The sequence below is a fragment of the Equus caballus genome, chromosome 6 (genome assembly GCF_041296265.1).
Source record: "Equus caballus isolate H_3958 breed thoroughbred chromosome 6, TB-T2T, whole genome shotgun sequence".
Classification (NCBI taxonomy): Eukaryota; Metazoa; Chordata; class Mammalia; order Perissodactyla; family Equidae; genus Equus; species Equus caballus.
In genome coordinates, this window is record NC_091689.1 from 83,447,588 (window position 1) to 83,463,935 (window position 16,348).

The following is a 16,348-nucleotide window of genomic DNA, read 5'->3' on the forward strand; positions in this document are numbered from 1 at the left end:
GAAGTGGAGTGTGTGAACTTAACCACTGTGCCACTGGGCCCGGCCCCCTGAAGAATTACTTCTTTATTTTTTATTTTATTTATTTATTTTTTCTGAGGAAGATTGGCCTTGAGCTAACATCTCTTGCCAATCTTTCTCTGTTTTATGTGGGATGCTGCCACAGTGTGGCTTGACAAGGGGTGCTAGGTCCACACCTGGGATCCAGACCTACGAATCCTGGGCCGCCAAAGCAGAGCATGTGAATTTAACCACTATGCCACCAGGCTGGCCTCGAGTTACTTCTTTAATATTTAGATTTTTATGCATAATGTAACTGTATTATGATTACATATAGGTAAAGTTTATTGTACATATGAATAGTAATCAAGGGGAAGATGAAAAAGTGATAATAGTAATTGTTGAGATGGTAGGATTTTGGATGTTTTCACCACCTTTTTGATTTCCATTACTCTTAATAGTACTATAAATATTGTTTAGAATCTTATTCATAGAACATGATAGATGGCTACTATTATTCATTTTTCTTCAGGCCCTCCTAGAGAAATTAATTTGGTCTTGTAAGTGGGAGACAGTCTGTGGGATACTTGGGTTTAAGGTACTTATCTTTCCTATGTACATATATACTTTGCTTCAGCATTCTTTCATGCTTTTATCATCACACAGCTTCTCATTGCTTTATTTTGTCCAGAAAACTTTCTGAAAACATGAAATTTAACCTACAGTTTCTCCTTTCAGGAAAACGCTGCATTCGGAATGGTTGTTTCTGCATTACTAATCAACCCCAAGCTATTTTTATTGGGAATTAAATACAATTGAAGGCTCCCATATGATTATCTTTTTTCAGTGGTAAATCTAGTGGTTAGAAAAAGAGTATGAGATTACTGTGCATTTTATTTTTTGTTTTATACCATTCTTATATTACTGCTGTTTTAGAAACGTTGATGATTGAATTTGATGTTACAACTTCCCTAGAGAAATTCAAAATGCTGTGGATCGTTAAGGTGTGTATAGAGATGGGAGAAAAGACATTAAAAATCAGATTTAGCCCTCCTTTCATTTTCCTAATATACAATGATTTATAGAGTGCCTCCTGTGTACCAGGAACAATTCTAGGTATACTTTGTATTAATTTTATTAGTTAGTCCAATATGATTATATCCTTTTTGCTCATGAAAGGAAAGTAAGGTTCAGAGAGGGTTATTCAGCTAATAAGTGGTGTAATCAGGATTCAAACCTAGGTTTGTCCAACTGCATCATTATAGTGTGTTACAGTGTATGTAATGGCCCTTATTAATTTTATTTATTTATTTATTTATTTATTGAGGAAGATTATTGCTGAGCTAACATCTGCTGCCAACCCTCCCCTTTTTGCTAAGGAAGACTGGCCCTGAGCTAACATCTGTGCCCATCTTCCTCTCTTTTATATGTGGGGACGTCTGCCACAACATGGCGTGATAAGTGGTGCGTATGTCCACACCCAGGATCCGAACCAGCGAACCACGGGCTGGCAAAGCAGAACGTGTGCATTTAACCACTATGCCACTGGGCTGGCCCAAGCCCTTATTAATTTTAATCATCAGAGGCTCTCAGTAATTTAAAATATCAGTTGATGGATATGAACAGTCCAAAGTCAGTCAAAAGAACCTAATTTAAAACCCAATGAAGGGGGAGATTAATTGTGTTCATCTCTTTTTTAATCAGGGAAATGATGGAGGCGTGAAATAAGTTCAAAATTAATTTTATCATTCTCCTATTTATTTTATCACTTTCCTGTTCTTATTAAACCAGACAACTATATTCTCTTAACCTTTATGCCCCTCCCGCACAGCGTTCCTCTGGTGTGTATATATTATATATTTAAATGAATTTTAAGTCATACTGGTCTGAATAATAATAGGTAATTACAGCTCATTTGGGGGAGATGTTAGAGTCAACCCCTTTCCCTGGGAAATCATCACTACAGTGGGGGCCGATGCGGGAAGAGAAGACAATTCTAATTCATTTCTCTGTCTTGAAAAATAATTTTCACTGTGGAATGATGTTGACAGAGGTGGGAAGTAGGTGAAAGTCTTGGAATTTAGAAGAATTTCAGTATGTTGCTAATAGTGATCAAATTTTGAAGTCCTTAGTTGTCTTGGACATGAAAAATAGGGAGATCTATACCTTTTGATTTATTATGGATAATATAAAACTAGAGAGTGTTTAGTAAGGAAACATTACCAAAGCTGGGAAAAAAAATCTAGTTTTGATGGAGAGACATCTAAATTTTACTTCCTCAAATGGTCCCATGTAAAATGTGTGTTCCCACTCTTCTCTCTTTTTTCTTCTTAAAGCTCTTGTCTGGGAGGGTGGACTTTAAACACACCCATCTGTCAGTTACTTACAGTGACATCTGCTGGTGAGAGCCTTTGCCATCACTGTGCTCATTGCCCTGGACTTCAGGAAAACTACCCATTTCTGAGACGTGAAGAACCAGTTATTAAATCTATAAAACACTGTTAATATGCCAGAAAGGGGAGGATGCACAGGCTAAGTTTTTTATTTTTATTTTTTTGCTGTGTAGGTGTTTCTAATGATAAAAGTTACGTAATTACATTATACAAAATACTAGAAATAGGAAGTAGAAAAACAAAACTAATACCACTCCTCCTCACAGTCACCAATTTGCTATGTTTTCTTCTGCTTTAAATTTTAATGCATGTATTTCTTTAGCATAGCTCACTTCTTAGTGTGCATGTAATTTGTTCCTTTGTTTAGTAATATTATAGCATAAGCATTTTTTCCAAGTTGTTATACATCAGTTAACCATAAATTTTACTGATTGCCTAATATTCCATCTGGTCATTTAACAGTTTCCTTATTGTTTACATTTTAACCCATTTCTTGTATTGCTATTGTAAGTACTTTAATGATGAATGTCTGTTCAAATGATTTTTTCCATAGTTGGATTTTTTCAATGATGAACATTTTTATGAACTCTTTCCCCAAAGAGTTATGACCTTTCCCCAAAGGTTAAATTTTTATGTTTTTCCTTACTAGTGAGGTTGAATATTTTTCCTTCTTGTTTACAAGTCGTATCAGTTGATTTGTCTACTGGCATGATGATAATATTCTTAGGAACTTGGCTGGGCTGTTTTTTCAAATAAAGAAATTCATTGTTTTTAATATTTGCTGAAAATAACTTCCTCAAGCTCTTACTTGCTTTTTTAATAGGGAAGCTTTTCATTTTTATATGTCAAGTGAATCGATCTTTTCTTTTGTGACTTCTTGAATGAATTTTTAATGAATGTTCACATACCTGGCAATCTTGCTGTTTCACTTATGTCCCAGAAACTTTTTAAAAATCACATATAGATGCTTTCTAAAAGTTTGATAATAGTTTTCTTCTTATTTAAACATATATGTGTGTATTTAACTCCCCTCACTTTATTTTTCATTATATTTAATATGGAAAAATATAAAGAAGGCATCCTATCATTTAAAGAAACCAGTGTTAGTGTTTTTGAATTTCTTCCCCTTCTTTCTTTCCACACAATTTTGTAAACACTGAACTTTATCTGCCCAGAATTATTTCTGAAATGTGACAGGGGCTGAGGTATCTAAAGTTATTTTGAACAGAAGATTTATCTCTGAGCCTTCTGACATGTAGAGCAAAAAAAGGCAACTGGAGATACCTCTTTCTCTCTTGTGTGTTATCTCACTAGATTTAGTCTCCTTGCCTGTAGCACCTAACATTAGTGTGGAGCACACAACAGAGGTGCCATCAAGATTTGTTGAATTAAAATAAATAAAAAATAAATATTTTCCTTCTCCCTGCTCCTGTGGTGCCCCCCCGCGAATGTAGATTGTTTATTTTTTCTTTTACAGTTTTCCCCTTTGATCCTTTTCTCCTTCCTTCCTTCCTTTTAAAGAGTTTTTTGAATGAGAGTTTACTTTTTTTTTTAAGATTGGCACCTGAGGCTAACAACTGTTGCCAGTCTTTTTTTTTCCCTGCTTTTTCTCCCCAAATCCCCCCAAGACATAGTTGTATGTTTTAGTTGTGGGTCCTTATAGTTGTGGCATGTGGGACGCCACCTTAACGTGGCCTGATGAGTGGTGCCATGTCCATGCCCAGGATCCGAACCAGCGAAACCCTGGGCCACCAAAGTGGAGCATTCGAACTTAACCACTCGGCCACGGGGCTGGCCCCTAGAGTTTACTTTTTAAAATAGTTTTATTGGGCTATAATTCATATACTTATAATTCACCCACTTAAAATGTACAGTTCAGTGGATTTTAGTATATTCACAGAATTGTGCACCCAGTACCACAATCCAATTTAAGAACGTTTTTCATCATGCCAAAAAGAAACACCACATGGCCCATTAATTGTCATGCTCCTTTCTCACCCCTCATCCCTGGTCTAAGGCAACCACTAATCTACTTACCATCTGTATGGATTTGCCAGTTCTGGGTATTTCATATAAATGGAATCGTATAATATGTGGTCTTCTGTGAGGCTTCTTTCACTGAGCATAATGTTTTCAAGATTCATCCATGTTGTAGCATGTATCGGTAATTCATCCTTTTTTATTGCCAGATAATATTTCATTGTGTGAATATACTACATTTTGTTTATCCCATTCATCAGTTGATACACATTTGGGTTGTTTCTACTTTTTGGCTATTGGGAATAATGCTGTGCACATTTGTGTACAAATTTTTGTGTGGACATATGTTTTTATTTCTCTTGGTTATATACCATGACTGGAGTTACTGGGTTAGATTTCTGTTTTAATGAGTTCCTTAGTCTGTATCTTTGAAAGATCTGAAAAATATTTGTTGCCTCTCTTTTGTTTACATACCTGGCAATCTTGCTGTTTCACTTATGTCCCAGAAACTTTGAAGTTCCCTGTATTCAGCCACTAAATCCTGCCTTTTTTACTCCTAAATATTTCTTATCTGTGCATTTCTCTTCACTAGAACCGCTACCCTACTTTAGAGCTTTATTATCTCTCACCATTATCTAATGGAATAGCCCAGAATATTTCTTTCTTTTAGTACTCCCCCTCTCAACTCTTATACTTCTTTTATCAGAGCATTTTATTACTACTTTATTATACAAATTATAGGACAGATATTATACTTGTTGGTTTCATTTTGTGTCTTCCCAGTGGGATAGAAGCTCTATAATGGCCCTGATTATATCTGACTATTCCCAAAGCTTAATACAGTATTTGGCACATGTCCTTAGTCCTAAGAGAAAACTTGCTTGCTTAAAGATTAGTCACATCGTAAAGACTTGATCTATTTTGCCAAAATGCCCTCCACACACACCAGGCTGTTTCCCTGCTATGTGCTTTTGTGCCCTCATGCTACGAGGAGTGTATGAAAGTGCTTTTCTCTCCAAACTCTCCCTACCATCACTTTTTTTAAAAGTCTGTCATTTAAGTATCTGTCTTGCATTTAATAATATCATCTGTTTTGAAGTTCGTCTCTCCACCTCCGTCTTCTCCCTCTACTCCACCATCATCCCACACACCATGTTCTACTCCACTACATTCCTTGACTCTGCTCAGAGTGTTCCCTCTGCCTGAGACACCCTTCCCTTGCCAACATTCTTCACCTGGCTAACTCCTATGCATTCTTTAATGTCTGGCCCAAATGTCAGCTCCTTTAGGAAGCAAGCCTTCTCTGAAATTACAGGCTGGAGAAATTACCGTTTTTGGGGTGGCTTGGTGGCATAGTGGTTAAATTCACTCGCTCTGCTTCGTCAGCCCAAGGTTTGCAGGTTCGGATCCTGGGCATGGACCCGTGCACTGCTTATCAAGCCGTGCTGTGGCAGGCGTCCCACATATTTAAAAGAATAGAGGAAGATGGGCACAGATGTTAGCTCAGGGCCAATCTTCCTCAGCAAAAAGAGGAGGGAGTGGCAGTGGATGTGAGCTTAGGGTTAATCTTCCTCACTAGAACATCCTTTGAATGGCTTTTTTTTTGTTTTTTGGGGTTTTTTTTTTTTAGGAAGATTAGCCCTGAGCTAACATCTGCCGCCAATCCTCCTCTTTTTGCTGAGGAAGACTGGTCCTGAGCTAACATCCATACGCATCTTCCTTTGCTTTATATGTGGGACGCCTGCCACAGCATGGCTTGACAAGTGGTGCGTAGGTCCACACCTGGGATCCAAACCATCAAACCCCAGGCCACCAAAGTGGAATGTGCACACTTAACCGCTGCGCCACCAGGCTAGCCCCTGAATGGCTTTTACTATAACATTTGTCTCATTATTTTGAAATTATTTGTTTCTGTCTTCTCTAGTGAACTAAAAGCTTTTCAATAGTGAGAAATATTTCTTTTAATCTTTAGAGTTTAGTATAGTACCTGGAACAATAGACAGTAAATAATTGATAAATATTTCTACAGCCTGCCCTTAGGGAGTCCACATGGTATAGGACATTACAGGGATAAGCCCTAAAGGAAGTTTATATACATATAGTAAAGCCTATAAATTACCATTCATACATGTGTGTGTATAAAATATGCTGTAGTAATTCTATAATCAGGAAAGATTTAGTGTGGAAGAGAGAAGTTTAGAAGCAAAATATATGGATTTGTATAGAGCACAAGTTCCCAATGAGTTGGCAAGGGTTTGCATTCTGTAGCAGAGGGAAATAAGTTTCTGGTGCCTGTTCTCTATTCTTGTGTGGTGTAATTTAATATAAAATTATCATCATCAGAATTTTTTGTTAGATGCTTCCCCACTTACACCATAGTTCTAGGAGATGGACAAAAAAAATTAAAGGCTCTTACCAATTTGACACACATAAAAAATAGTAACACAATATTGCTTGGAGATATGTATGACATGTAGACTGCATAGTCAAGAAAAATTGATGTACCCAGCATAGTCATGTCTCACTTTAAGAAAATTTAATTCCTTTTTTTTTTCTGTAGTTAGCAAATGCATTTAGCCATATATACCAGAAAACCTATTACAGTGGCTTAACAGGATAGGGGTTTATTCTCATATACTATGAAATCTGGAGGTAGTGAGTCAAGGCTGGTGTGGCAGCTACAGGTAACAGTAGGAACCCTGGCTGTGTTTACTTTTGCCTTAGTGTAGGTCACTTGCTGTGCTTGGGAGGCAGCTACTCCACCTTTGGTCATTGTGACCTCTTTCCAGACAGGATAAAGGAGGGAAAGATGAAATTTGATAAAGGAGGAAGCAAGCCTAGTTGTTCCTATTTAAAGAGCTTTCCTGAAAGTCTTACCCAGCAATTTTGTTTTACACCTGATTGGCTAAGACCATGTCACGTCGCTACCTCTTATCTGCAAAGGAACCTGGGAAGGAGAATATTTTTAACCCAGCACATTGTTACCCTGAACAAAATCAGGTGGCTTTTAGGGAGGAAGAAGGAGAGTATGAAAACTGGGAACAAGTAGTAGTATCTGTTATTGAACGCCAGAGCTAGTGCACGTGCATAGACGTACCACTCTAACACCCACAAATAGAGAATGAGGAGTCTGCCTAAATAATTATCGTAGATGATGGAATCTTGTTTGTTTTAAAACTTTTAAAGGATAATTTACTGAAAATTGTGGAGACATAATGGTGGCAGCCAGTTTTTTAAATCTTCCTGCATCTCCCTCTTAAAAACAGAGTATGTTAGGGGCTGGCCCCGTGGCCGAGTGGTTAAGTTTGTGCACTCCGCTGCAGGCGGCCCAGTGTTTCGTTGGTTCGAATCCTGGCGCAGACATGGCACTGCTCATCAGACCACGCGGAGGTGGCATCCCACATGCCACAACTAGAAGGACCCACAACGAAGAATATACAACTGTGTACGGGGGGCTTTGGGGAGAAAAAGGAAAAAATAAAATCTTTAAAAAAAAAAAGCAAACAAACAAAAAAAAACAGAGTATGTTAATATCATGTACCTCCTAATATGATGTGATGAGAAGGTCACTTCACTGAAGAGTTATTCTTCTCCAAAACCCATTAATCCAGTCTAATGAGCAAACAGTCGAGTGGGATAATTTGAGCATCAATAAGGATGGATAATAACTGCAATGGATCGAAGCATCAAATACAACTAAATCTATTAATTCATGTTGATGCAAAAAAGACTGCAGAAGGATATGTGGGAGCTATCTGAAGTGGTGGAAATATTCTGTATCTTGCTTCTATTCGTGGTTACACTACTGACTGTATACGTTAGTCTGAACCATGATTTCTCAACCTCAGCACTGTTGACATTTTGAACCAGATAATTCTTTCTTTTGAGGGAGGAGTGGGCTGTCCTGTGCATTGTAGAATGTTTAGCAACACTAGATGTCGGATGTGGCGATCAAAAATGTCTCCGTACATCGTCAGATGTCTCCTGGGGAGCAACATGACCTAGTTGAGAACCCTCGTCTCAACTTACTAAAAGTGTGAATTTCATTGTATATAAATTATATCTCAATAAACTTGATTTTTAAGAAAAGGAAAACTCACTCGTCACTTCTCAAGGATTCTGGGAAACTATCTCATCTTGAAAACTAGTAATTGACAGAATCAAGCATTTATCTTGTCTCTTCTGCATTAAACTGTATCTCAAGAGTAACCTAGTAGTCAATATAGGGATGAATTTGGGGGCCATCCTTATGTATTTATTAGTATTATGTTTAATCACTCCCAGTTATCACTTTTTCTGCCATTAAAAGTACAGTTCTTTGGGGGGCTGGTCTAGTGGCATAGCAGTTAAGTTCACACGCTCCGCTTCAGCAGCCCTGGGTTTGTGAGTTCAGATCCCTGGCACGGACCTACACACTGCTTATCAAGCCATGCTGTGTCAGGCATCCCACGTATAAAAAAATAGAGGAAGATGGGTACAGATGTTAGCTCAAGGCCAATCTCCCTCAGCAAAAAGAGGAGGATTGGGTGGCAGATGTTAGCTCAGGGCTTATCTTCCTCAAAAAAACCCAAACAACTTTTCTTTTTCTCTAATTTGCTGCCTCTAATTCACTTTAGACTGGGAAACCAGATTAATAAAATTACTGTTATTTAAAAAGATAAAGCACCATGTATTATGAATCGTCTATTTCTGTTACTAGAGATGTGTTTTGTTTTTTTGTTTGCTTTTTTGAGGAAGATTAACCCTGAGCTAACATCTGCTGCCAATCCTCCTCTTTTTGCTGAGGAAGACTGGCCCTGAGCTAACATCCATGCCCATCTTCCTCTACTTTATATGTGGGACGCCTGCCACAGCATGGCTTGCCAAGTGGTGCTGTGTCCGCACCTGGGATCTGAACTAGCGAACCCCGGGCCGCCAAAGCGGAACATGCGCACTTAACCGCTGCGCCACCGGGCCAGCCCTAACTAGAGACGTTTTTATTTTTTGATTTGGGGCCATATTCTGGATACCTGCTGTTCTTCACACAGAAGTGATGTGTTACGACTATTCTGTTTCAACGTGGCTAAACACACAAATACTTCGTGGTCTGAGATACACTTCTTTGGATTAAATCTATTGTGTAGAATGAAACACGTTCAGAAAACCTAGTGTGTGCTTCGTGTAGGTATGGTTCTAAAATCTAGTCTTACTGTATTAATACTGAATTAAAGAACACAATGTTCCTAAAATCATTCCAGAGAGCAGATGAATAGGGATGTGTATGGGAACCACCCTTTTGAAAATTATTGAGGAGTTTCTTATTTCATCTTATTTTAGTATTGCCCAGGTTTTTTCTCAGAGAATAGGGTGTTTGACCTATCATAGTAGTCTTCTTGAAAGTTCACGACTTCAATTCACTTCTTCGCTTTGAGGAAACTGAAGACGCATGTAACTGCTGTCGCCATTTCAGAAACTGATGCTAAAGGCAACCACCGAGCTGGGCAAGACTGTCATTACACTGTGACTTTGGTTTATACTTATTTTCATCGTGGAAGGGAAAATCTTTAATTTATTTGATTGCCTAACCAGTGCCACATTTTAAGATAAAACTGTTCTTTTTCTAAAACTGTTATTAAAAGAGACTGGAAACAGATTCTGGTCTGATGTTGATGCTCTGTTGGCGTTTCATCCCTCCTTTTTGTTAAATGAAATTCAACATTGTTCATTTTGTCTAGCCCCATTCCCAGTTTTCATAATTTAAAAAAATCCTTTGAAATCATAGTGAGGGTTCCGGAGGATATTAGTTTTGGTTGTTTATTGTGTAAGAATTTGAAAGAGGGCTAGGGGTATGATTTAGAGAGTCCTACTATCTTTGTATTTCTTTGTTTCCCTCTTTACTGGGTTATGTCCTATCCTGAATTTATTTTTATATCTCAATAAAGTGGAGAAAGGTTTGCCTTTTACCAGTTGATTGGGACAGGGGAGATTAATTGGAGATTAATGAGTTGCTTCTCGAATTTTAGTGGAGTTACATTAGGTTGGAAAATAGATCAAAGAAGATGATTTGCTTATAAGTACCACATTTTTGTCTTATTTTGTTTCTGAAAACCTATTGTGTAGATAGCTGGATCTACAGTTTCATAAATTTCTCTTCTGAAGGTAATTTCGGGTGGGTAACCACTGGTGATGCTAACTAGCATCCTGCCTTGCCTGCTGAGCTTTTGGGGATTATTTCAAAGTATGTGTTCTCCATCCCCACTAGGGGGAGTTTCCACTCAGTAAAACAGTATAGTTTTTAAGGTGGATTGATTAAGTAAAATGTTGGTGTCTATCTTATTCCATGATTTCTCACTATGGTTTTCCCTCAAGATATTTTCCTAATAATATGAGCTACAATGTGTTGAATGTTTGCTAAGCACCTTGCATGTATTGTTTGATTTGTTTCTCATAGTAAATTTATGAGATTGATAATATTTCATACCATTTTTACTGATGAAGAAACTAATAGAGAAATTACATGCTCACAGTCAGAAAGCTAATCAAATGGTGATACAGAGAGTCGTATCTAGGTCTGTCTGACTCCGAAACTTGTTGTGAACCCTGTATTCCAGTACCTGCCAGGTTTATGTCTGCCACTATCATGAAACTCTCAAAACATTCAAAGTAAATTTATTTTATGCCGTAGGCAGATGCTTAGAAGTGGTAGAGTAAGAAGGAAAGCACAGAGAGAGCTTACTATTAGGCATAGTAACTCAAAATTATGTTGATGAGCTGAAAAGAGTGGAGATTAGGTACAGAAGTAAAAATCAAGAGCCTAGGGGCTGGCCCGGTGGCGCAGTGGTTATGTGCACACATTCCACTTTGGCAGCCGGGGGTTCGTCAGTTCGGATCCTGAGTGCAGACATGACACCACTTGGCATGCCAGGCTGTGGTAGGCGTCCCACATATAAAGTAGAGGAAGATGGGCACGGATGTTGGCTCAGGGCCAGCCTTCCTCAGAAAAAAGAGGAAGATTGGTAGCAGTTAGCTCAGGGCTAATCTTCCTCCAAAAAAAAAAAAAAGAGCCTAGATTTCTAGGAGTTAGGTCTGACCTACCCCATTTACTTAGTTTCTGTCTTTATGGAATAGATAAGCAGACCAATTCAACACTGTGCATTTATAGGAATCTTAAATATGGGTAGAGTAATTAACTTACTTACAGGGTGCTTTCATAGGTGAATACTTACTGATAGTAGGCTTTGAAAACTTGAGAAGAATGTTATCTATTCCTTTGAAACATTACTTTTGTGAAATAAGCCAGCTAGAGCAAGACAATCTCTGTATGACTCCACTCACATGTGGAAGTTAAACATGTAGACAAAGAGAACAGATTAGTGGTTACCAGGAGAAAGGGGGGTTGGGAGGTGGGCACAAAGGGTGAAGTGGTGCACCTACAACACAACTGACAAACAATAATGTACAATGGAAATTTCACAAGGTTGTAAACTATCATAATCTCAATAAAAACTTAAAAAAAATTACTTTTGTCCATAGACCTAGAGCAGTGTTTGAAAATATCAAGTGTGACCCATTAGTGGTTCATAAAATCAATATACTGGGTGATGACCAGCATTAAGGAAAAAAAAAAATTTAAATAGTCTAGAAAATTTCAGAATACACTGCTTATCCTAAGGGTGAGCATTGTTTGTGAAACGTTTGTTTCAGGTATGTGTGTATGTGTTAGGTCACAATGTCAAATATATTTTTTACTGTGGGTTGCAAGTTTAAAAAGTTTGAAAAACACTGACTAGACCTTTGTGGCATTATGTATCTGTTCTAATTTAACCAGGACAGAAATTATAGTGATTTCATACAAATTTTCTCTTTAAAAGCAAATGACATCAAGTGACGATAGAAGGTATGCTTGATGCTTTCTTCCTTTTTCTAGCATTCTGGAAAGCATCCAGTCCCAAATCAAAACCTTCCTGAAGTGTAAAGCTAGCTCTAAAGAATTAATTTTTATCTCAGGAGAGCCTCATGTGTCAAAATTTATAATAATATACGTGTACTGTTCCCTGCTGAATATTCACAACCTTTTGCTCATTTCAGGAAGTTTCCCCTCTCAGGTTTTGTATGATTTTTAGTTTGGAATCCCTTTAAGTCTTATTTTCAGTCATTTCCGTTTGGTTGGTTCCATAGCACTTTAGCTTTGGGCATGAATAAAAGATTTGTTGGACGTCTTTCTGTAACAGTACATAACTTTATCTCATTATTTTTAATGGATGTATAGTAGTCCATTGCATAAGTTTATCATAATTTACTTAACTAGTTCTTCAATAGTGTATTTTTTTTTTTTTTTTTGAGGAAGATTAGCCCTGAGCTAACTACTGTCAGTCCTCCTCTTTTTTTTGCTGAGGAAGCCTGGCCCTGAGCAAACATCCGTGCCCATCTTCCTCCACTTTATATGTGGAATGCCTACCACAGCATGGTGTACCAAGCAGTGCCATGTCTGCACCCAGGATCCGAACTAGCAAACCCCAGGCCGCCGAGAAGCGGAACGTGCGTGCTTAACCGCTGTGCCACTGGGCTGGCCCCTTAATTTTTTAATAATATTGCTAAATTAGCCTTCACAAGGATTGTACTAATTTAATTTATCACCGTCTATATGTAAAAATGCCAGTTTCCCCATACCATTGCCAATGCTATGCATTATTAGAGTTTTAACTTTTTGTAATCTGATAGGTGAAAAATTACAAAAGTCCATTATAAATAGAGTTGTGTATTTAAAATTTAGTGAGATTGACCCTGTTTTGGTGTACTTATTGGCTCTTTGTATTTTCAATGAAGGTTCTTGAGATTTCAAGTGTGGGCAATACCAGTGAATGTGGCTTCAAAGCTTTGAAGAAATGGTGCTGTAAATGTAAGATAAGATGCCTGTGGCTATGATGACCTCTGCTGTTTCCCATGTTGACCCTTTCCTGTGTTAATTTCAGGTGATCATGGAGCTCAGCTTGGCCTCCATGGGGCCGGTGGTGATGGGATGCATGATGACACAGCAGGCGGAGAGGAAGGAGAGAACAGCCCAGATCCCCAACCCCAAGCTGGTCGGAGGACCCGGCGGGAAGCATGTACCTGCCCCTACTGTAAAGATAGTGAAGGAAGGTAAGTTGATCTGGCCAGTCTCTTAAGAGTAACTTAAGAGTCTCTTAAGTCTCTTTTCTTAAAGAAGAAAAGTGAATAGATTTGGAGGTGAGAAGAGGAGGGTTAATTTTTTAATCTTAAAGATTTGGTGGGGCTGGCCCTGTGGCCAATTGGTTAAGTTCATGTGCTCTGCTTCAGCCGCCCAGGGTTTTGCCGGTTTGAATCCTGGGCACGGACATGGCACCACTCATCAAGCCATGCTGAGGTGGCATCCCACATGCCACAACTGAAAGGACCCACAACTAAGAATATACAACTCTGTACCCTGGGGGGCTTTGGGGAGAAAAAGAAAAAATAAAATTAAAAAAAAAATAAAGATTTGGCAGTGTTGTGAAGGGATCAGAGATAGTACAATACATTTGATTAGATTGTATTATAGGATCTCGGTTCCAGCTCTCATCCTTTCCTTGACTCTTTTACCTTGAGCCTTAATAGTGCCTTCTTTCTCCTAGAGATAAGGAAATCAGATGGAGCCAACTGGTCTAATGATTGTTACCATATGTCTGTTTTGAGATGGTTTTAACAAGGTTGCTTGTAAAACAGCCTTGCAGAGAAAAAGAAACGTACCTACTGTAATAATTTTTTACAGTGGCTGTGTGAGAATCGTGAGTTTTCCAGAGCCTTATTTTCCCTCAAAATAGACAAAATGCTTACTCCAAATAGAAAATTCTTCCATCAGGGAATCTAACATGTCCTGTAAAACAAAGTTCTGATGAATTTTCTCAGTAGTAGTACCTGCTATTCAGTATTATCTCTGGAGAGTTGCAAGTTCTGTTTTTTCCTTTAAGTCGTTGCTTTTGAAAGAGAATAGGAAGTCGCATAGTTTTTTAAATGCCTTTGAAAAAAGTCTGTTAAAGTTTTGTTCCAATAAAAATAAGCACAAAAATAAGAAAAGTACTAGAGCTGGCCCCATGGTGTGGTGATTAAGTTTGGCGTGCTCTACTTCAGTGGCCTGTGTTCTTGGGTTTGGATCCCAGGCGTGGACCTATACCATTTGTCAGCCATGCTGTGGCAGCAACCCACATAGAAAGTGGAGGAAGGGTGGCACAGATGTTAGCTCAGGGCAGATCTTCCTCAAGCCAAAAAGAAAATAAAAGTACCAAAATAAAAAATAATTTGAGTTCTTTGTGGGTTACTCTACATTGCAGGAAAAACCTGAATCAAAAGCACTGAGTACAGTAGAATCTCTAAGAAAGCTTAAAGTGGATTTAGATTTTTGAAGACAATTCTCTGCTGATTTCCACCAAAGTGTGATTTCATTTCTTTCTTGTTTTTTTTTAAACATTTTATTTTCCCTTTTTCTCCCCAAAGCCCCTCGTACATAGTTGGGTATTTTTAGTTGTGGGTCCTTCTACTTGTGGCATGTGGGATGCCACTTTAGCATGGCCTGATGAGTGGTGCCATTTCCACACCCAGGATCCGAACCAGCAAAGCCCTGGGCCGCTGAAGTGGAGCCCGTGCGCTTAACCACTCAGCCACGGGGCCGGCCCCTGATTTCATTTCTGTTTGGGTTTTTTCCCCTCTGCTAATATGTGCTGTTAAAATCCAAGAAAAGTTCCTCTTGGAAGTCTCCCCAGTGCCCACAAATAGATCGCACATGGAACAAATTGGTTTGGCAGAAACTTTTCAGAACTAATTCCTGAGAGGAGCTTAGGATCTGCTCCATATAGGGAATATATATCTTTTTTACATACCTTGAATTAGTTAGAGTCCTTATTCCCTTCTTTTTTTTTTTTTTTTTTTTTGAGGAAGATTAGCCCTGAGCTAACTGCCGCTGATCCTTCTCTTTTTGCTGAGGAAGGCTGTCCCTGAGCTAACATCTGTGCCCATCTTCCTCTGCTTTTTTATATGTGGGATGCCTACCACAGCATGGCTTGCCAAGTGGTGCCATGTCTGCACCCTGGATCTGAAATGGCAAACCCCGGGCTGCCAAAGCAGAATGTGTGCACTTAACTGCTGTGCTACCAGGCCGGCCCCCTTATTCCCTTCTTTTAACTTTTATCCCATCCATCATCCTCTTCCACTGAAGTCCCTAGTATTGCTCCAGGTTTTCATCATTTAATCTTCACCGTTTGGCTCTTGACCTTTATTCTAGGAGAAAAGTTCTTTGGTTTTCTGTACTTTCTCTACTGCTTTTTTTTCTTCTTTTTCTTTTCTTCTCCCCAAACCCCCCTTAGCACATAGTTGTATATTTTGGTTGTGAGGGCCTCTGGTTGTGCTGTGTGGGACGCCGCCTCAGCATGGCCTGATGAGTGGTGGCATGTCCGCGCCCAGGATCCAAACCAGTAAAACCCTGGGCCGCCAAAGTGGAGTGTGTGAACTTAACCACTCAGCCACGGGGCTGGCCCCTTTCTGTACTTCTAAAAGTAAAATATATTTTCTTTAAAGTTCTCTACCACGTGCTTAAATGGAGAGACCCTTTGCTCATTAAGTTTCTAGTCAAAAATATTACCATATTCACAGTAGTTCTTGTGGAAAATGCTTATATTGAGACTTTATTTTTTTTTTGTTCAGATTGGCACCTGAGCTAACAACTGTTACCAATCTTTTTTTTTTCTTCTGCTTTTTCTCCCCAAATCCCCCCAGTATATAGTTGTATATATTTTTTTAGTTATGGGTCCTTCTAGTTGTGGCATGTGGGACACCGCCTCAGCATGGCCTCATGAGCAGTGCCATGTCCGCACTCAGGATCCGAACTGGCAAAACTGTGGGCTGCTGAAGCGGAGCACACGAACTTAACCGCTCAGCCACGGGGCGGGCCCTGTATTGAGACTTTAAACTCCATGAAAAATACAAGAAAATGCCTCACAGACTTCACA

The 16,348-nt window shown here is 38.8% G+C and overlaps 1 protein-coding gene across 1 annotated transcript in view; it reads left to right on the forward strand.

The window, feature by feature from the left end:
- The window catches only part of SP1 (Sp1 transcription factor), a 38,053-nt gene that overhangs the window by 19,202 nt on the left and 2,503 nt on the right, over positions 1 to 16,348 (forward strand). Inside the window, exon 4 of the mRNA XM_023643655.2 lies at positions 13,322 to 13,490. Within this exon, the coding sequence (XP_023499423.1) occupies positions 13,322 to 13,490 (169 nt within the window). The remainder of the gene's footprint in view (positions 1 to 13,321; positions 13,491 to 16,348) is intronic.